The 22,280-nt window shown below is 39.3% G+C and overlaps 1 protein-coding gene across 1 annotated transcript; it reads left to right on the top strand.

The window, feature by feature from the left end:
* The first annotated feature begins 4,707 nt into the window (after nucleotides 1-4,707).
* Nucleotides 4,708-21,011, top strand: LOC143846413 (uncharacterized). Its single transcript, XM_077354848.1, has 4 exons — nucleotides 4,708-5,059; nucleotides 6,267-6,413; nucleotides 6,515-6,585; nucleotides 20,498-21,011. Exons 1-4 carry the CDS (start codon nucleotides 4,889-4,891, stop codon nucleotides 20,775-20,777), a joined length of 669 nt encoding a protein of 222 aa, XP_077210963.1. The 5' UTR covers nucleotides 4,708-4,888; the 3' UTR covers nucleotides 20,778-21,011.
* Nucleotides 21,012-22,280: the final 1,269 nt, after the last annotated feature.

Genomic DNA, 22,280 nt, shown 5'->3' on the forward strand with positions numbered 1-22,280 from the left:
AGCTTCAGAAAATATTGGCAGGAAAGAAGCATTGTTTCCATACCTGAAGCCTGTTTATGATCTGAAATATATTTCTAGTCTTTCAATCATAAGTATGTGCATCTTGTGTTAGAAAGTATGAAATGAAATTAATCTGTGTCTTAGAAATAGTTACTTAGGGAACTGGTATTTATGGACCCTTGAATTAATAAATACACCTATCTAATTGTTTAAGGTTCTTTCATTGGCTGTTACAGCTCCTTCGAAATTGTATAAATGTCATAAAAATTTCAGGTTGTTCCAATAGTTATGACTTTAGACATCATGTTTTAACAGTGCGGGTTCCACCAACTCTGCTCAAACCCATGCACGGGTGGGGCCCACCATTCTGCCTCATATTTTGATGGGTGGGGTCTTTATTTTACACCCGTGCATACTATGAGACAAGAATTCTAGTATTATTCTATATGGCTCTGATGAAATAGGCATAAAACATTATGTTTTATCATTCAAAAAAAAAAAAAAAAAAAGACAAATTTGTGCTCATTGTTCCACTTAAAATGGGAATAAATTTTGTTTTACACTTAAAATGGGCATAAATTATGTTTAACGCCACATAGCCTTTTGGAAAGTTTTGAGAAGGAACTTCTTTTAAGAAAGACTTGAAGAAGGCTAGCGTACTTGTTATAGGTAGGGGTGTCAGATCAAGCATCGGGTCCGCATCGGGTCAAGGACTGGATATACATCTGTGTTCTTCCCATCCCAAGGCAGTTCATCCATCTCCATCCGACCTGAGATGATGGTTGATGCCACCACCCTTTAGGAGTAGGTCATTCGCATGGTTGAACAACTCGAACGGCTCAACAAGGTGATCGAGGAAAAAAGATCTTCAAATTGTCGAACTCATGTCCAGTCATCACCAAGGATCGAGTGTGGATCCACTCAATCGTCGGGATTCACCCGTAAGTAGAGGCCTCAAGTGCCAAACAAGAGCATCAGGCGACTGCATGCCACCCTGCTCTGAACATTGCTCCACCAAATGTTCCCCAAACCTCCATGGCCTCACTGTCAGTTCAACAACTTCAGAACATGATAGTAGAGACCATTCGTGCTCATCAATACAGAGGTGCCCCTCAAAATTCTTGGTTTACACCAAGCTATACACCCAACACATCGAGGAGTTATGCATGCCTACCGGGTACCAGCCTTCTAAGTTCCAACAGTTTTAAGGGAAGCGTAACCCGAAGCAACACATCGCCCACTTTGTGGAGACGTGCAATAATGCTGGTATGCTCAGTGATTACATGGTGAAAAAATCATTCGCTCATTCCGTGGTAACACATTCAACTAGTACACAAGCCTCGAGCTTGGTTTTATTGACAATTTGGACCAACCCGAGCGCGACTTCCGCAATCGCTTATACATCACTTGCAAGACCGTAAGTATGGTGGAGCTCGCCGCCAATCGACAGGGAAGGATGAGCCCATCGTTGAGTACATTCAACGATGGAGAAAGTTGGATCTCAATAGCAAGGACCATCATGCAGAACACTTGAGAATTGACATGTGCATACAAGGTATGCATTGTGGGCATCTTTCATCCTCCAGGGGATTAAACCTCAATCTTTTGAAAAGTTGGCCTCCCGGGCCCGTGACATGGAGCTCAGCATCGCCACTAATGGAGACCTTTGTCCTGTGGATCCTCGCAAAGATAGAGACAAGAAATAGAGAAAGAAAGAAGGAACATACTCAAAGGCGAAAGAGGTCATGAGTACCACCACCGAGCCGATCAAAATCGTAGAAAAGGAGAAATTCAAGCCCGCTCCAACCTAAGATAAGGGGAAGGCCAAAATGAGCCTTAAGGAATTGGAGCAGAAGCAGTACCATTTTCTAGACTCCGAAATCTCGGGAATGCTCGATCAACTCCTCAAGCTCAAGTTGATAGAGCTACTACCACCAAAGTGACATGAGGAAAGCGGGACAGGTCAATGATCACAAGTTCTATCGCTACCATTGACTAGTTAGCCACCTGATCGAGAAATGCTTCGTCTTAAAGGAGAAGATCATGGAATTGGACCGCGATGGGAAGATTGACCTTCGTTTGGATGATGTGGCTGCCACCAACATGACAATTGTTTTATTTGGATCCTTCGATCCTAACCATCTCATGGCACCATCCCTAGATCCTGCACCACCCCGTCGAGGCGTAGAGTTGTCATCAACTTTGGTGCAAAGACCATTGCACAGGGGGCAAGCTCTCCCCCACTAAGGTGAATAGCTTTCCCCAACCTTGGGCACCACTTGACAACCACAGCAGCAAACTCCTGTGGATGATGCCATCACTCGCCGTAGACGTCCGCCTCTCCAACAGCATATCATCCCTCATCGACGCCTAAGACGAACTCAAAGGACTCGACCCAACACGAGGCCGAGAAAGAGAAGGGCAACAAGAATAGGGTGCCCCAAGTGCCACTCGCCGACCCACAAGATATTTCCATCAGCCTCCTCGCAGGCTAATTACCCAGTTGGAATTTTCATGCCAAAAGATTTCCTTCAAGAAGATTGTGTGGTAATTTACGCTGTTACTTGCTACGCCATTTCTGACGAGAATGCAAGCGAAGACGTTTCTTAAGGCAACACTTTCCAAAGCAACACTACTCAAAGCCCTGAAAGAGTGGCGACTTCTTGAGGCCAAAGATATGGCCAAACATGTTGATGGAGTTCCGTCTCACCTCAACCTTTCTCCTGTATTGCAACTGCCCAAGGAGGCTCACCTTGTTCTATCTTATGCTCTGGCTAACCCAGAGCATTACGAAGGAAGAGCTGCTCATTTACCCTAGAAGAGGGGGAAGTTGCTTACACCGGCCAACATAGTAACTAGAATGTGGGTAAGTCGGAGATATAAAACAACCACCTCTCCTTCGAGGAAATCTAAAAGCCAACTCACTGTTTTTCTTTCAAACTGATGACAAAAACCTGAGTGGCAGGGTTTTGTCCCATGTAAAACGAATTTAGTAAAAGGGCTAGCCACGACAAAAACTATTGCCATAAAAAGTTTAGTGGAAAAGGGCTACAATTATCTCATAGAAAATAGCCAAAATAGCTCTATCTTATGGAAAATATAATTGAAGTACTCTTAGGTCATGGAAATAGCAAAAATACTCATGTCTCTTGAAAATGTCTAGAATACCCATATCTAATTAAAAAGATCAAAACCTTTAAAGCATTCAAAATATCCTTATCTGAACAAAAAATGGCCAAAGTCTCCTTATGAGAAAATGACCAAAATATGCTTATCTTATAAAAAATGAACTAATGCCCCTGTCTAAACTTTTACCGAGCCGAGCCTAGCATTTCTCGAGCTGACCCCAACTTTTCGGAGTTGACTCCAACTTTTTCGAGTCGACCTCAACTCTTACCTACTTGACCCCGACTTTTACCGAGTTGATTCCAACTTTTTCGAATCGACACTGACTTTTACCGAGTCTGACCCCCACTTTTCCCCTCTTCCCTTTCTTTTCTATTTTTTTCTCCATCGATTTTTCTTTTTTCCTTCTCCTTCTTCCTCTTCTTTTCTATTTTGCCCATGCCTTCCATATTTTTTGGCGCTTTTCATTTTGTTCGACATCCATTCTTCTTTTTCCTTCTTATTTCTAATCTTTTCTTCTTCATCTTCCTTTTCTCCTTCTTCCGAGTTGCAGCGATGGTGGGCATGATAGAGATGAAAAAACAAAAAAAATAATTAGGGAGGAAAATTATAGAAGATGAAGAGGGCATTTCAGTTAGAAAGTAATATGAAGTCTCTCATTTTGGTCAAAAAACAATATTTTCATAAAATTTCCTTCTTTCTTTATTTTTCGTATCACATATACAAAATATTTTTAAGCTTAGGAGTTCTAAAATGAAGGGCGCTCACCAAAGTGCATAAAATGATATGAAAAGTCAAAGAACGATAAATGCACTTTGGTCTTACAACCAACGGGGGCGCACTTTCATCCCTTTTTGGAAGGGCGCCCTTCAGTTTAGAACTCCACTTTTTAATTAAAGGTTTTTTTTGATGAAAAAAATCGAACAATCTGCACCCGGTTAAGCAACTCTTTTCTTGCACATTGTTGGGGGAAAATTCGCCTGTCTAATAGGTGGGATCAGCCAAATAAAGAAAGCGCTAAAGGGGATTCCGAGCCTTGCACATGAATAAACTTAGAAACTGTGTTTTACAAGAAAACTCAATGCTCGTAAAGATAAACATGGAAATCGATGAGAAAGTCATCCAATAAGGAGCGACTCCAAGAAAGGCAAGCCTTCCAAGCTGCCAAGGACTCCAAGTCTAGAAAAATGGACCTCCTCGCTCAAACGTATGCATCTTCTTCCACCAGTCTCTTGTATATTCTCCATAAATTCCTAGTGCTCATATACCGTTTGGTGCTATTATCTGACTTGAGAATCAGAGGGTGCTCCAAAATACACAATCCGAAGCCCTCTAACAACATATGTTTTTGGGTGCAGGTCATCCTAATCAACATTGAATTACTCATGAAAGTTGTGAAAAGCAGGAGTCAAATTCTATCCGGAATCAACATTGAATTACTCTATTATCCCTTCTAATCAACCCATTTCCCGTAATCCATAAAACCACAAGCGGGTCAAAACACTAGTCTAAAGAATTTGTGGCGTAGGATAAGCACCCATCACCTATGCGGTATAAGATAGCAAAATAGGCTATATCTGTCAGTTTTTTCCGACACATCGAAAAACAGTTAAAACAAGTTAACCTGACAAATTGATCGTTTTACATGTTTCTGAGAAGAAGAGATTAAGACAGAAATAGATCGTAGGTTTTGTGCTTTTTAAATTTTTTTTTTGAGTTGGGTTAGGGTTTATCGATCTGAAATTCATCAGATCGATAAGATATGGCTACAAATATCAAATCGAATTCCCTTGTGAAATCGAATCAGAGCAGACAAGATTTGGGTTCTAAAGGGAAATCAATTTTGTCTATTGACAAGAAGAGATTGGAGAATTCGAGCAAGCTGGTCGTTGATTCCAAGATCAAATCTGTACCGTCCATTTCGAAAACAGAGGTATACTTTCTGAAAATTTCATTCTTATTTTCTGCTTTTTGGTGCTTTTTTTTTTTAATTATCTTTTCTTCTGCATGTTTTTTTTTTTTTGTTCATGTGGCTTTTAAATTGATTATTTTTGTGATTTTATGGGTACCCATATGAGATTTTTTCTATTTTTTTTCTTCTTTTTGTTAGCTACCTATGAATGGACAAGTTAGTTGCTTGTTATTTAATAGGATTTTATCATGAAGGTAGGATATTTGGACCTAAAAAATTTCTTATAATTTAATCCATAACAATTTTTGCATTGAACCCATAAATGTCTGTAATTTTTTATTTATATCCAAATCATTAGATTTTCCTCTTATATTGAAATCAAGAGTGTTTGTGATAGTTTATAGAATTAGCAGGACATTTTGGATAAGGGTTAGGGGAGTGATAGGTTTTAGTTGGTCTTATTTTTAGGAGTTTTATAGTATTAGGTGATAAGTGATTTTATATGATATAATTAACTTGTAATCTGTTATTTTTCAAATCAATAAACAAATTTATTCCAGAAATTGTGTCTTTTGCACACAAAGGAGGACTGACCCTTCCCTCGAAGTGGGTCAAGAGGCTGATCTTTACTCTAAGAACATCAATCATCTTTACTCTAAGAACATCAATTACGTTGCGAACTGATTTGGGTTCATAACACTTTTATATATTTTTTTATGGATTTGCTGGTTTTCTCATTTTTTGAACTCCCATCTGAGATTTTTTTTTTCCTGTTTTTGGTCTTTGTTGCCTTTGGATTTACTTGTTTTGTGCATTAATTTTCCTTTTTATTTTTTTCTTGGATTCTTTGTTTAGATAAAGGTTTTTTTTTTTTCCCGTTTTCCTGCTAGATTTTGGTTTTTTGTTTTTTCCTCGTACTTTTTCTTTATTTATTGATTGATTTGGGTGAGTGCCAATTTTAGTTTATGTTTTCGCTTGCGTCTGTACCTTTTGCCTTCTTGTTAATTTTGATGACTGACTGATTTGGGTATGTGATTGTTGAAACAATGGTGGGACAAAACCACAATTAGAATTCTGTTCTCATTTTCTTTTTGTTATATGGCTTTCTTGTTTGACTTCTGATATGCGTTTCTATGTAATTAATTGGGATCTTACATACATGTTTATCTTGTTCTAGTTATTTTCATAAATCTGGGGTGTGGTTTACTATGTGTTTGTTGGAATAAAGGTGAAAGGGAAATCAACAATTTCAAGTTCATCCAAAACTGTCACCCAGACAGTCACCAAAACTGTCACTAAAACTGCAACTGTTAAAGGGAAAACGCAGAAAAAAGTTTATACGTTGGCCGGTCAGAAATATGATCCTCCAGAAGAGGTTTTAGATTTATACCTTTCTCCTTTTAACATTATTTCCCCTCTGCATTGCATAGCTAACCCTGCTTTTTCTCACTCTTGTTCATGGGCTTTTGGTTGCAGAGAGAACCTTTGAGGATATTCTATGAATCATTGTCAAAACAGATACCCTCAAGTGAAATGGCAGAGTTTTGGTGGGTTGTCATTATATTTTATTGAGTTATTTTGTTTTTATTTTTTCTGACATTTTGAAATTTGATTAAGTCATCATCGTTGAGCTTTGTTCATTGTTGTGAAATTCTGACACTTGTTTCACTTTGTTGTTATGTGCTGTTTTCAAGGGGCAGTTAGGCTTCTTGTATTTCTTTGTGATGTTATTTGTGGACTAGAGTAGTGGTTAATTCTCCGATTCTGATTTTTGTAATAATCTTTGAAGATAAAAGACCCAAAGCTTCTCTAGAATGAGTTCTTGGAAAATTGTTGACATGATTGCATCGAGAACAGATTCCAAAGATGACCATTTGTTTTTTTCCCTTTTTTGTCTCTGCTACTCAAGTTTTCAGATATTTTATTCATGTCTGAAATTGGGTGACCTTCATGGTCACTCTTTTAATTTTAGTTTGCTAGATGTATGGTGCTGATTTCTTCGTATGGATCACAATTTGAATACCTAATTCATGTTTATAGACTACAATAATGAGGATTTACTTTTCCCACAATCCCTAATGGGTCTGTTGGCTTCTGACAATTTAATTTCCTCCTAAATAAGAAAACTTGTTTATCTGTGGTCATGGTTTGCAGAGTTGGCGGACAGTTCATAACATTTCTTCAAAGACAATATATTTACTATCAATTGATAATTCCTCCCCTCTTTGCTCAGAAAAAAAGGGTGGCCCAGTGCACGAGGCTCCCGCCATTGCGGGGTCTGGGGAGGGCTAGATGTATGCAGCCTTACCCCTGCTTTGCAGAGAGGCTGTTTCTGTGACTCGAACCCGTGACCACCAGGTCACAATGGAGCAACCTTACCTTTGCGCCAAGGCTCATCCTCTCCTTCTTTGCTCAGAGAATTTGTATAATATTAATGCAATCTTCCATCCCCCATGAATAAATTATTTCTTGGTTTGAACTTTTATGTCATGTGCATTTCTCCCTATTTCAGATCACAATGGAGCAACCTTACCGTTGCGCCAAGGCTCACCCACTCCTTCTTTGCTCAAAGAATTTATATAATATTAATGCAAGCTTCCATCCCCTATGAATAAATTATATCTTGGTTTGAACTTTTATGTCTTGTGCATTTCTCCCTTAAATAGTTCCCAGAATGGGTCAATATATCAGTTAGTTTTCTTCTCAAAGATTTATCCGATAAATGGTATAATTGCTCCTTTCAATGGGTACTAGAGCCTAGACCTGAGTGTGAAACTAGATCAAAATGTGTTTTAGTTATAGACCCATGCAGATCTATCTAGGAGTTATAGCCCATGCAGACCCATTCCAGTCCCAGATCTCTATGCATATCTATTCAAATAAGCCATGTTGATCCATTTCCAGAGCCTTGTACAGATCTTGGTTTCAGAACTTTGCTTATATAATCTAGAGTTTTGTTCAGAATGCCTTTAGTTCAATACAAAGACAGCATTCCAAATTTTCGTATCATTGATTTTGGTCCTTTTTTTTTTTTTTTGGCTGAGGTTTCATGTAGTGATATGACTCCTTTCATGATCAGTGGTTTTGTAACATTTTTTGGAGTTGCTGAATCAATACTAGAGGAAGGAGTTCATTAATTAAAGACAGATAACTAGGGAACCTTCTTCAAGGAACTGCTCCTGTAAAGTGTAAAGAGGGAACTGCCGCCTTCTCAGTAAGTGTTGTTTGGAAAACTGAATCTATGGAATCGTTCAAAGAACGAAAGAAAGGCCTTGAAGATTTATTTGTGGGGGATTTCCATTAAAAAAAAGAAGATTTATTTGTGGGAAAAAAACTTTGGTGATGATTTTGGAGTTGACTTGGATAAGAAAATCTCTAAGATATGGTGACTGCTAGCCAGAATTACAAGAAGTTGCAATCTACATTGAAAGAAATGGATCTAGTGTTTAAAAAACGCGGAGGCGGATCAAAATGCGGCCAATAAAAATTCTTGTCAACTCGGCACGGACATGACCAAGAACGTGGTTGACGTGACTGTGTACTCGGTTGACGCAGTCATAACTTGGGAGAGTCAAAGGAGTTTTTATTGACTCTGTAGGGAAAAATGCGAACGCGGCCAATGGAAAAGGGAGTCGACTCGGGGGAGTCCACGATAACGCGGTGGAGTTTTAAAGCTATGGCTCTATGTAGACATGCATCTTCTTGTTATTGCCCTCTCACTTCAGTCATCAAAAGGTTGAAGCATCTTGTGCCAGTTGGGAAGATATTGTTTCCCTTCGTGAATGGTTTGCAACCATAGTACTAGTCTCTCAAGTTTTTCTTCATTTGGAATCCACATCTCATCTACATGAAATACAAAAAACTTCTAGCACACTCTCTTTTCCGATGGTTGAGCACCAAGTCTTGCTGCTTGAGGACTCTAACAAAAACTGTAATAGGAAGATTCAATGGGAATAATCAAGGAACCACAAATGGACAATAACACATGTTCTCTTTCCAGATGAACTTTTGCCTTGTTTGCTATCCATGAAAATTTGACTTCAAGGAATCCATGTGTTAACACAGGACAATAACTCTAGCTTAAGTTTCTGGCGTTCTCTTGAACCATCTGCTATGCTCTTGTATCTTGGTCACTCATTGAATCACAATGACTGACCCCATTGGCTCACTAGGAAGCTCACATCCTTGATTTATCCAAAGTTTTAAATTTTGGTTTCAGTTTCGGTTTCAGTTGGCATGGAAATGGAAACGTTTCGGATTTGGTTGGAAATTTTGGTGGAAATCCTATGAAATTACGGAAACGGATGGAAACTATGCAAATGATGGACACTAAAGATGAGGCTTGAGGAAGTACCAGAATAAGCACACGCACTAAAACACCATCACATAAACAAAAAACTACGCGTAATAGTTTAACAACATCGAACACCCAGTGACATGCATTGTCACACATGTCTGACAATTTAGTACATACGATATTACACTATGTAATTCATATAAATATTTACAGATAATACATACACCATATTTGATATGCAATTCATATAAATTTAATTATGCAACACATTGGTATAGCATACCACTAATACACTAAGGGGCCGTTTGGATACGCGGATTTTAGAATCTTGGATTTCCTCCAAATCGTAGTGTGGAGACAAGAGAAGAAGGAGACCGGCCATCATTTTTTGTCTTCTCGCCCTTCTTTCCATCAGCAAGAGAGCAGGAGATCATCCCATGTTTCCAGGTTTTAGAAATCTCAGGATGTGGGAGAGATTTCTAAAACCTGGATTTCTTCCTTAAAATCCAAGATTCTAAAGAGAAGCGAAGCAGTTGGTCTACTCCTCTTGTCTCCCAACTAAGATTTGGAGGAAATCCAAGATTCTAAAATCTGCGTATCCAAATGTCCCCTAAAGGTTTTGGTTTCGTTATGCGTTTCTGTTTCGATGGGGATGGAAACGGAAACATTTCGGTTGTCTCATTTTGGTTTTGGTGGAAATTTAAAACCATGGATTTATCCAGTCAGTGTGATGAGCATCATTGCATAGATTCCCTCAAGGGTGAAGTTGGTTATTAGACACGACAACCAACAACGAATTGCTCCTATCTATTTTCTGATCTTTCTGGATTCCATGATCTTAGACACCTATTGGATTACCAAACAGTAGGTTTCTCAAAATCACTGACAAGAAACATTCAATCTGTTGTAATTCTTGTGTTGACATAATATTGTTGTTGAGTCCTTTGCCCCAAATATTATTTATTTAGTCAATAAAATATTTTGAACTATTATATTATATTTTAGCTTTATTTACGTGTTCTTCTAGTTTTATACCTAGGGAGGTTGATTACGGGAATTGAATGCTGAAAAGTGAAATTATCCAGACATGGTGTCAGTTTAGTCACCATCTATTGTTTGTTTCATTTGGCAAAACTTATTTCTAACCTCCTGGGTAGGAGCAAGGGAGCTAAGTTCTTTGCCCTTATATCCAAAGAAGGTGGTGCAGAATGCTTGGCTAGTTTCATCGCAACAATCTTGTGGGGATTTTTTACAAGATATTGGCCAAAGTGTTGGCTGATGGACTTTGTGTAGCATTGGGTGGCATTATCTCTAGAACACAGAGTCCTTTATTCAAGGCAGACAAATTCTCGATGGAGCTCTTCTTGCTAATGAATGCATTAAACTTTGTCATTGATTGGGCAAAAAGAGGGTTCTTTGTAAGGTGGACATAGAAAGGGTCTATGATAAAGTGGAGTGGAGTTGCCTTGAATAGTTAATGAGAAAATGGGTTTCGATTGATAATTGACGTGGTGTTCGATCCTAGTCAATGTCTCCTACAGGCTTCTTCAAAACATCTAGGGTTCTTTGTCAAGGAGATCTCCTTTTTCCTTTCCCGTTCACTGTCTTGGTTGGGGCTTTAATAGAATGATGGAAAGGGCTAAATCTAGAGGTTTAATTGAAGATTTCTACATTGGTCATCCAACTATAGAAATTTTCCATCTCCAATATGCAGATGAACCTTCCTTTTTAGTAGTCCTGACATGTGGAAGTTCAAAAACCTAAAGTTTTTTCTCAAATATTTTGAATCAATGTCTGACCAAAGGGTGATGGAGGATCAGGAGGTGTAGACTCTTGCTAATATCTTAAGATGTAAGATAAGAACAATCCTTAATTCATATTTAGGCCTCCTGTGTATTGGTTGACTTACAATAAGTCTTTAGGATCCATCAAGGCAGTCCTTTCCAATATCTTATGAAAAATCTCTACTTTACTTCATATCGTCTTTTCTTTGCCTGGTTTTGGTAATTAATATAATTGAGAAGCTCAAAAGAAAATTTCTGCGGAATGATAAAGAATACAATAGAAAGTAACATCTGGTCAAGTGGGATGAAGTTTGCTAGATTTTACAATAGGGAGGCCTTGGCACTACGAGTCTGAAAATGGTGAAGAAAACATTACCTCGATTTCTAAATTGATCACCGAACTCAACTCAACTAAGCCTTTGTCCCAAACTAGTTGGGGTTGGCTTACATTGATCACCCAAGTGTAGAAATTTAGCATCTCCAATATGCAGATGAGCCCTTTTAGTAGTCTTGACATGTGGAAGTTCAAAAACCTAAAGGCGTTTCTCAGATATTTTGAAACAATATCTGGCCAAAGGGTGAAGGATCAGGATGTGGAGACTCTTGTTAATATCCTGAGGTGTAAGATAGGATCGATTCCTAATTCATATTTAGGCCTCCTCCTATGTATTGGTAGACTTGCAAAAAGTCTTTGGAATCCAATAACTGTGCGAGTGGAAAGGACTCTCCCGAAAAAAAAGTTTGCTTTCTTTGGGAGGCAGAATCACTCATCAAGGCAGTCCTTTCCAATCTCTCACTTTACTTCATATCATTTTTTCTTTGCCAGGTTTTGGTAATTAATATAATTGAGAAGCTCCAAAGAAAATTTCTGTGGAATGATAAAGAAGACAATAGAAAGTACCATGTGGTCAATTGGGATGAAGTTTGCAAGACTTTACAAGAGGGAGGCCTTGGCACTAGGAGGCTAAAAATGGTGAAACAAACATTTCTTTGGAAATGGCTTTGGAAATTTGGAGAAGATAGAGGTAATCTATGGAGAACTGTGATAAATGCAAAATATGGATCTACTTCTAGAAGATGAACATAGAATGAGTATAGGATTCATGGGACTTTGGTCTGGAGAGATTATGAAATTCTTGCCCCTCTTTCAGAAAAGGATTTGTTTTAGACTGGGAGAAGGAAGAATAGATTCTGGACGGGTCAATGGTGTGTGAACAAATCCTTGAAGGACTTCCAGTGCTCTATAACATGGATTCTCATAAAAAATCTGTTTGGACGATTCTTTTTGTAGAACTAACTGGATGGTAGATTGGAGTTTTGAATTGGGAAGAAACTTTTTCGATTGGGAACTTGATGATGTCACGTCTTTCCTGTTTAGAATTAACTTGATTTATATCATGAGAAATGGAACGGACAGAGGGGTGTGGAGATGAACTTAAGTGGGTAACTTCACTGTTCGATCCATCTATGAACACTTGGTCAAAAAATATAATCTCTCACCCACCAGCATGGAGAGCTTGGAGATGTAAAGCTCCCTTGAGAATTAATTCCTTCTATTGGCCTGCTTGTCATGAAAAGATACGCTCCATTGATCACCTTTGTCATCGGAAGATCATTGTTAATCATTGTGCCTTATGTCTTGCCGACGTTGAGTCTGTAGACTATGTGTTTTCATTGCCGCTTTATGTGCGATTTTTGGTACTTCATTTTTTGCCTTTTCGAAAGAGGGCGAGCCTTGGCGCCACAGTAAGGTGTTGCTCCATTGTGACCTGGTGGTCACGGGTTTGAGTCACGGAAACAGCCTCTCTGCAAAGCAGGGGTAAGGCTGCATACCTCTAGCCCTCACCAGACCCTGCAATGGCGGGAGCCTCGTGCACATGGCCGCCCTTTTTTTTTTGTTTTGCCTTTTCGAAGTCAATTGGGTTCTCCCTGGAGCATGTTCTTTGCTTCCACTCTTACGCTTGTGTGGAAGGAATGATACGGAGCAGTTTTCAAAGGTGTAACTAAAGGAATTCATAGCATTTGCAGGATTTTTTTTTTTGTGGTAGTCCAACAGAGACTCTTTGCTAAAATTTTGCGATGTAAGATAGGAACAATCCCTAATTCATATTTAAGCCTCCTCCTATGTATTGCTACACTTGCAAAAAGTCTTTGAGATATAGTAATTGAGTGCGCAGAAATGAGACTCTCCTTAGAAAAAAGCTTTCCATCTTTTGGAGACAGAATCACTCGCATCAAGGCAGTCCTTTCCATTCTCCCGCTTTACTTCATGTCACTTTTTCTTTGCTTGGTTTTGGTAATTATCATAATTGAGAAATGAGGTGTACAGGGATATTGTCTCCTTTATGAGAGGCTATCGGCTGCAGAGTTTGCTTCCTTCCATGAGTGGGTGATTCTCCAACTGTTGAAGGAGGAGAGTGTGCTCTTGATCTTGGCTAGAGTAGTTAGCAGGTTTCATGGACACTTTCATTCATCTTGGATAACCTTTACTGCGATTAGCGAATCTGCTTCAAGCCAAATGTCTTTGACATTTAGCCTGTTGGCGAGGATAATGCCTTCGAGGATGGCTTTCATTTCTAGTTCATAGATTTTCCTCAGATTTGTGTTGAGGGAGAAGGGCCCTACGATATTACTGTCAGTGTCGCAGAGGATTCTGCCAATGGAAGCTCTATCCCTTTCCAGAGATGCATTGGAGTTGATTTTGATGGTTCCCAGTTCTAGCTTACCCCAAGTGCATTCTTTTGGTTCTTGCTTGTCTGTGGTAGAGAGGACAACCCAGATTGATCGATAGTTGTTGTTTTATGTCTGTGAGGCTGTCATCAAGTTTGAGAAATCTCAGTCTTTCTTTGAGTGTTTGGAGAACTGTGTTGAGGACGTGCTGCTTGTTGTTGCTGGATAGCTTGAAAATACGGGAATTACGCTTCCTCCAGATTGTGTAAATAGAGGCTTCAAAGGCAATCTTGATGGCGGTGGCTTTTTGCCCCTTCCCGGTATAGGTTCTGCGGATCCACTCTTCTTCAGCTAGGTGCTTTTTTGGGCGGTGACGGCAGCTGAATTTCCTGAGAATTGAGTTCCATATCCAGGCAGAGAAGGAACGCCTGAGAAATATATGGTATGCACCTTCTCTCAGTGTTGCAAAGAGGGCAGAAAGTGTCACAAGTTCCACCCAGAAAGAGTGGATGGTCTTTGGTAACTAGCCTGTTGTGTAGTGCCTGCCAAGTAGTATGGGCATGCTTGGGATATGCCCATGGAACCAAACTGTGGCGTGCCATGGCATCTCTTGGTGTTTGGTGAGGATGGAATTCCAGGCATTTTTAAGGAGAATTCACCTTGATGGAGTGTTGATGGAGAATCGATCATGCTATTTGATTACCATCCTCCTTGAGGATGTATCGGCTCATGGGATATGAAGCTAGATGGAATCAACACAAGGGAATAAAGGATAATTAGTTTAGAGAAGAAGAGATGGTAAATAAGAAAGAGTTTATTTTGAAAAACCATGAGGAAATGAGCTCCCTTTCTATATAGAAAAACTAGCTTATTACAAATGACTGAAATACTCTTAACGAAGGAAAACAAGGAAATAAAAAGAAACAAGCTATCTAAATACAACGAAATGTACATGGACAACAAAACTCCCCCTCAAGCTGGGCCATATATATTGGACATGCCCAACTTCACTTAGTATTATGAAGAATGGTAGGTCTTATGGTTATGGCCGTAGTGAAGATATTTGCCTGTTGATTCAATGAAGGAACCTATAGAAGAGGTAAAAATCAATGATCTTCTCTCAAATAAAGTGAACATAAACCTCAATATGCTTCATCCGCTCATGAAGAACCACATAGAACCAATGTGAATAGCTGCTTGGTTATCACAATGAAGGGACATTGAACCCTTAGTCCCAAAATCCAACTCAGAGATCAGGGAGCGAAGCCAGAAATCCTCACACGCACCATGGGATGCTACCTTGTATTTCGCCTCTCCACTAGAATGCGAAACAACCGATATTTTCTTGACCATCCGAGTAACGTGATTGCCTCCAAGAAAGGTCCAATATCCACATGTGCAACGTCGATGAGCCGACCCAATGTGCTTTTGTGTATGCAGAGATGCCTAAGTGTCCATGGTGTCGATAGGTAAATCCACAACTGGGGCTGGACTTGATGAAGCGAAGTATCCAATGAACATCAGCCATATGAGGAACATGCATGAACTGGTTCTCCATGATGACAAAAAATGAGATATCTGGCCTAGTGATCGTCAAGTAGATGAGACAACCTACTAGGCATTGATAGTCCTGTGGGTTATAAAAGAGTCCCCCTCACTCTCATGAAGTGATAGCTTGAGATCCATGGGAGGGTTTGCACCCTAATATCCCTGTATTCTTCAGGAGTTCAAGGACATAATTCCGCTGTGACAAAAATATCTATTTGCTTGATCTAACAATCGCAAGCCCCAAAAAGTATCACATTTTTTCCAAATCTTTAGTATAAAAAATCTTGTGAAGCTCCTTTTTCACTTTGGAGATAAAGATAGTATCCACTATAGTGAGAATATTATTATCCATATATACAAGAAGAATGTTCATTCCAGATGTGCCACCCTATTTAAATACCGTATGGTCTGAATACATTCACGAAAGCCCATGTCATGTATCACTTTGTTGAAACATTGAAACCACGCTTTGGGTGAATGATGCGGGTGCTTAAGAGGGAAGAAGAAGAAAAATAAGAATACAAGATCACATCCAAGACAAGAAGAAGAAAATGGGAGCAATGCTCAACCCAATTGATATTCAATCAATTACATAAGTTTATCTAAATCCAAAATCCCCTCTAAAGATGGTTTCTAACCCTTTAAATAAGAGAAAACAATAGAAAATTCGTTCAACCTTCTCCACTAGCTAACTTAGGGACTTGCATAACATTAATTGCATTGGAACTCACTATCTTTGACTATTTTGGGAACCCACAGACACAGTCCACTAAAACTGCCATAACTTTTTAACCACTTGGCCAATTTTCGAGCACAAGTACTTGTTGGAAAGATCTCAAAAAGACCTACAACTTTGTAGTTTTCCACTTTCCATGATTCTGCCATTTAAAAGCCCAAAAATCAGGTTCAAAACGGTCCAGCAACATTAATGTGGGAATGCACCTTGGAACTCCACCAAAACCACCTAGGCATGACTTGGCTGCCATGTTGGCACTGCATCAGCGAAGTTATTAGAAATTTAGAATCCTCTCACAAACTACATGAAATGTTTGACCTAGTCAAGAGCGTAACTTAGCAACTTTAAACTCTTTCTGTTTCCTTTTCGAAGTTTTTGGTCAGAAGTGAGGGATTGATACATGTTCAACTCCTCCCACAAGCCATGTTGTGCGCTGTGGTAGTTACTCAAGTTCTCGCTACATCGTTGAAACGAGAATATATTCCCAAATATATAATATACTCTTTTATATTAGCATTAGAAGAATTTGTCTGACATATAGTTTTCCACTATGATTTGGCTGACACTTCGAATTTATTGCCGACTTACGTGTCCTGCTGTGTCCGACACAACACGTGTCGACACTCTTCTAGACACTTATTACTTGTATTACTGGAAGTGTTAACTTAATGTGGGTGTGTGGACATGTTTTTGTACCATGTCAAGTGTGACATCACTTGACACTGTTTTTTTATTGAATATTGTGTTTACCTCATTTTGACAACTTGTATCCATGTCGAAACTGGACACACGAATCCATATCCACACATCTTGATCACATAAACTTTCTATTTTAGCCGTGTCCCCATTTCTAGAGTTTGGGGGTTTGTCGTGTCCGACAGTTCGTGTCCGTGTCGACACTCGACACTCATGTCCGTGTCCACAAATCATATGTTTTCCAAACCTCATTTGTATCAAGAACATCTCATTTGCACTGAGTTTTGCTTTCATGTTATTCAATAGCCACATTAGGCACTTCTCTCCGTGCCACTCTTAACATCTATCAGATTCAATGGGTCCACTTTCAATTTTCCCTTTGCACCATAGGCTACCATCACAAACTAAGCCCAGAGAAGGTAATCGGGCTCGTTTAACTTAATTGTGGTAAATTGCATCCCTTGCATGTCCATAATGTTTATAAAACTGGGTTCATGTTCATTCATTATAGGAATTCACGAGTAGGTCAGCAACTGATCTAGAGAGGGTAACAATGATAAAAACCCAACCTTAATCCTTGAATAGAAAACCAGGGCAGCAAGATAGCTCACTGCAACAACACAGACACAGTTAGAGCAGGGAGGTAGCACATCAATCAGACTTCACAGAGTGTTTCATTCCTCAGGCTAAACCGGATCGGCGGATTTGGACCCTGGACCCGGGAGGTTTCTTCTCGGCCAGGTCGCGGTAGGTTCATTGGTCATCCTTCGGCTGCATCCTTTCCATGGCGTAAGGTTTGGAGCCCTTTGGTGCCCGCAAAAATCCAAGCCTTCTGCTGGACGGTGGTATGGAACAAAATCAATACGTTGGATAGAATCAAGAATAGAGGGCTTAGCATGGTGAACAGGTGCATTTTATACTTGATGGAGGAAGAGTCTATCAACCACATATTCATCCATTGTAGAGAAGCTTACCTGATATGGACCCAAGTTTACTAGATGAAGACGGGACTCTTCTTATCTCTCTCTCCAAACGATTTGGGTTAGAGAGTGGTGCGCATGTTTCTCCCATTGTGGGAAAACGTGAGCCCCTTTTTGTAAGAGATTTTGTGTTAGTTTCCTTCTCTAATTCTACCTTCTTTATTTAATTAATCTTTATCTTAGGTGGCAAACTTTTATTGGTATAACTTAATATTTCAATTGTGACCCAACAAGGATTCCTTAAAATCTAGAATTCCAATTCTAATTGGTTTGGGGTTCTAAATTAAATACGTGGGACCCACATACTATTTATAGTAAGCACGGACTTACTATTTATAGTAATTGCGAACTACAAAAAAGGTCCTATGTTTGATCCGACGGACCTAAAGGCTCCAATTTTAGATTGGGCTTGTAGGGCCGTCAATCAAGAGGGATTACAAACAATATTTACTAAATTTTGACTCTTAAATGACCCTTGGTGGGGCTGGTCTTTACATGGCATGATAGAGGATCTGAAAGTGCAGGTTCAAATCCTCACCGGCCTGGTGAATCTAATCATGAGGACGCTTGGCGGTGATATGCACGGTAGTAGGGTTCGGGTGTCCGAACCCCGGCATTTCACTGGTGCCCACAATGTGAAGGAGCTACAAAACTTCTTGTTTTATATGGAGCAATTCTTCAGTGCACACGCCTTGATGAAGAGGCCAAAGCCACTACAACCAGCAAGTACCTTAGTGACAATGCCATATTGTGGTGGCGGCCTCGCTATGAAGAGATTGAGCTGGGATGGTGCATGTGCACTATTGATAGTTGGGAGGACCTTAACATAATAGATCGGTAACCTGACATTTGGATAAAAAAAGGGGGGTGGTCTTCTCAATATTCCTTGGTCTCAAGGAAAATTATCAATCCTGATAAAAAAATAGAACAAATAGAGAAAGCCAGAATTGAACCGATGACCATCACATTACAAATGCGATGCTCTAACCTCTGAGCTAAGCGGGCTCATATAACAGAAATAGTGCGTGAATAGGAATTCGGGAAACTATTGGGATCTTAGCTATTAGCTATTAATAATTATTAATATTGTATCAATTCTGATTGTCATTTTTTTTATTTTCTTAGTTTATTATTATTTTCTATTTTATTATTTATTATTTATTATTTCATTTATTAGTAGACAGTAGCACTAGAATTTTTTTTCCATTCAAATCAAATTTTAAAAATGCAAAAAAATACTATACTATATACATTTGAAATAATTAAGCGGGAGCTGAAGGCCCAATTTATGCCCAAGTACGTGGAGATCATTACCCGAAAGAACCTAAAGCATCTTCAACAAATGGGGACGATTCTGGATTATGTAAAGCACTTTTCTGCTCTTTTGCTTGACATAAAGAGCATGTCAGAGGAGAAGCTCTTCCAATTTATGGAGGGACCGAAGCCTTGGGCCAAAACAGAGCTCCAAAAAAGAGAAGTTCAGAACCTTATCACATCAAGGGTTGCAGCATAAAGTCCATTCAATCATGTGGGGGACGATGCTGCAAACAGGAAGTACTTTAACAACTCTCCCTCCATCAACTTGAACAAGCCTTTCAGCAGCTTGAAGGGAGAGACCCAGAGCCAATGGAGTGAGAGAACTCATTCCAAAGAAGGATCGAAAAGGTACAACGAGGCATCTAGCTCCACACCACATGGTTCATGTTACATATGCAAAGGACTGCATTGGACAAGATTTTTCCCACAAAAACAAGCTGTCAATTCTCTACTGACCACAACATCTTCACCCCAAACTTAGAACGAAGGGGAATAGAACCAAGAGGAAGAGGATGAGGAAGAACCGAGGATGATTGCCCTAAGCTTTTGCAATGTTATGAAAGGGCAAAGCGCTAAGAAGGCCCCATCCAAGGGCTTGATGTGGTGGTTGCTTGTGTATATCCTAGCAGGGATCTCTTTCTAATAAACGGGTGACCGGTTCCCCTTAGGAGTCTTATCCTCTGGGAATGCCCTATTGTAACTTCTTTCAAAATTCAGCAATAAAGATTATTGCTTACCTCTTTCTGCCCCATTGCTTTTTCTGTGCTTTTAAACTCAATTTTTTTACTTTTGTGCTTGCTTTGTAGGTTTAAGCCTAACAACCTTGCTTGGCTGACTTGCTTTGTCATGGAACATCGCAAGTGCCGCACGGACCTCATCATTAGATTGAAGGCCCGTGACACTAGGGTCATGATAAAATGAAGTCTTGATCATGATAGGGGAATCTGTCTCAGACTTTCCAACTGGAAATGACCCCCCCTCCCTCCCACCCCCCACCCCCTCCCAAAAGACAGTTTTGATGGCATGAATAGCTGAAATCCTAAGATTTGATATATCTAGTACCATTTATTTTGTTTATCTTCTTGTAGTCCACTTCTTATTTACTTGCACTTCATTTGTCATTAATTTTTATCAGTATTTATCCGTGCAAAAGTATCTGCCGCTCTAAAAAGAATTATTGGACTTGGCTTGATATTCTTCATCCACTTGATCCTTGTTCCAGTTATTACTAATTTTATATTTCAGTGTAATAATCAAGTTATTGAATGATTTTTACATAAAATTTTTACATTGGTGATAAGCAGACTGCAGATACCAGTTTCTGAAAATAAGATTCTTATTTGTAAATTCCACTGAAAATGTTCTCACTTCCCATTGCCTTTTTTGGTCCATTCAATTTAATTCTGGAGGATCTCCTTTTCCCACATGCAGGATGATGGAACATGGTTTGCTGTCGCCCGAAAGATCAAAGAAAGCATATGAAAGAAAACAAAAGAGACAGCAGCAAATAAGGATGGGCACTCCAATCAAATCTCCCACTCCAATGAAATCTCCCACTCCAATCAAATCTCTTAAGATTGAGAGACCAGAGAGCTCACAAAAACAGCAATCCTCCAAGAATGGTGACTTAAAGTCCAAGAAAAGAGTCCTCAACTACAGTGACGACGACGACGACGACTTCATCATTAAACGCAAGAAATCGAAAGGGTAAGCCAAAGTAACCTCACATTAGTTGTAATATGTGGCAGTGTTGTTGGCTAACTTAATTTCTGCAAGGGAGAAAGTCTTGCAGAAAGTTGACATACGCACCCTGTACACTATTTTAAACTGCCAAACGGCTAATTGAAGCCCTCATGCTTTTCCCTAAGCATCCAAACATGATGATTCTGACATTCTTTGTATTTTCTAATTTATAGAAATAAGCATACAGTACGGTTCTTGGATTCTTGGTTATTGCATATGTCCATTGAAGTCATATTAGTCTGTGAAAATGGTTCTTTTGTTGAGCTGCAGAATGCATTGAAAACCATAAACTTTTTAAACTTTATAGGATTGTTCTGATTTAGCTGTGAAGATGGTGACAAGGTTTGAAATTTCGGCCGAAATCCCAAAATTTCGGATTTCGGCCATGTCCGGCACCGAAAGAAAGTACCCTGTTTCGGTGTCGGTCCTGGATTTTGGCCGAAATTTTGAAAATTCGGTGATTTCAGCCAAATTTACTATTTTTTTTCCTGATTTTCATATTTTTGGCCAACAATTCAAATTTTTCCAAATTTTATTTTACGGAAATTTCGGCCATTTCAATTCCGATGCCGAAACCAAAATTTCAAACCTTGGATGGTGTGTCATGGAAGTCAGAGATTGACGTGAGCTAATAACATTGAATTGACCATCTTGGGCTGGTGTGTCTCTCATGATTCTCCTCCTATTGGAGAAATGTATAGTCTCGGTGTGGGCCATGAATTGGTTGCCCCTTGTTAGTTCATCAACTATTTCGAAAAAGGCGTTTAGGAGCTCTTGGGGTAGTAGCACGAGGAAGAAATCACATGGCAGTGTATTGAACTTGTGAAGATGGGCAGCTCTCCATCTTAATCTCTCATATGAAACAAGAAGTAACCAAAAGGGTGATATCATATAACAAATTATGACATTCAAGTTCCTTTATCATGCTTTAGAAAAAGAGGTTTACTGATAATAGCAAGAAAGTTGGTGTATTTTATATGAGGTACTTGGGTATATGGAATGGATCTTTCAAGTGCCCGAGGAATTGGCAACTGTGGTGGACTGCACAGCCATTCTTGCAGTGGTGGTTGGTGAAATTTGTAGATGGGATTTCTATTCACTTTGTAGTAAGCAAGTTAAATTAGGATAGATGTCGATCAAACTTTTAACAGTCTGCAAATATTGGTGGTGAAATTGATGATTCGTTTTCTAAATCACTGTATTTTAGGGGTACAAGGATGAAGGATGCACAGTGAGGATGCCAGGATGGGGGCAGACATCGTCCTCATATTGATTTTTTTACAGGGGCTCTCTTTGTTTTTTGAAATACTTTATTCTATAGGCTGTACTTCATCTAACTGAGGCTTGTCATTTCACAGTTTCACAGATAGGAGGTGTAGATTTAAGCCCAAGTTCAAGTGTGATAACCATCTTAATTGAGGATGTAGATTTAAGCCCAAGCACCCTTAGTTTTAGGGTGCGTGAAAGTTAT

This window comes from Tasmannia lanceolata, unplaced genomic scaffold (assembly GCF_043159265.1).
Source record: "Tasmannia lanceolata isolate RefF3 unplaced genomic scaffold, GAP_Taslan_0.1 ptg000015l, whole genome shotgun sequence".
Lineage (NCBI taxonomy): Eukaryota > Viridiplantae > Streptophyta > Magnoliopsida > Canellales > Winteraceae > Tasmannia > Tasmannia lanceolata.

What these genes read in the sequence shown, in the direction of transcription:
- LOC143846413 (XM_077354848.1), top strand. Translation starts at nt 4,889, where the DNA reads ATGGCTACAAATATCAAATCGAATTCCCTTGTGAAATCGAATCAGAGC. An exon ending in CGTCCATTTCGAAAACAGAG is followed by an intron (nt 5,060 to 6,266) that starts GTATACTTTCTG and finishes GTTGGAATAAAG; the next exon opens with GTGAAAGGGAAATCAACAAT. An exon ending in AGTGAAATGGCAGAGTTTTG is followed by an intron (nt 6,586 to 20,497) that starts GTGGGTTGTCAT and finishes TCCCACATGCAG; the next exon opens with GATGATGGAACATGGTTTGC.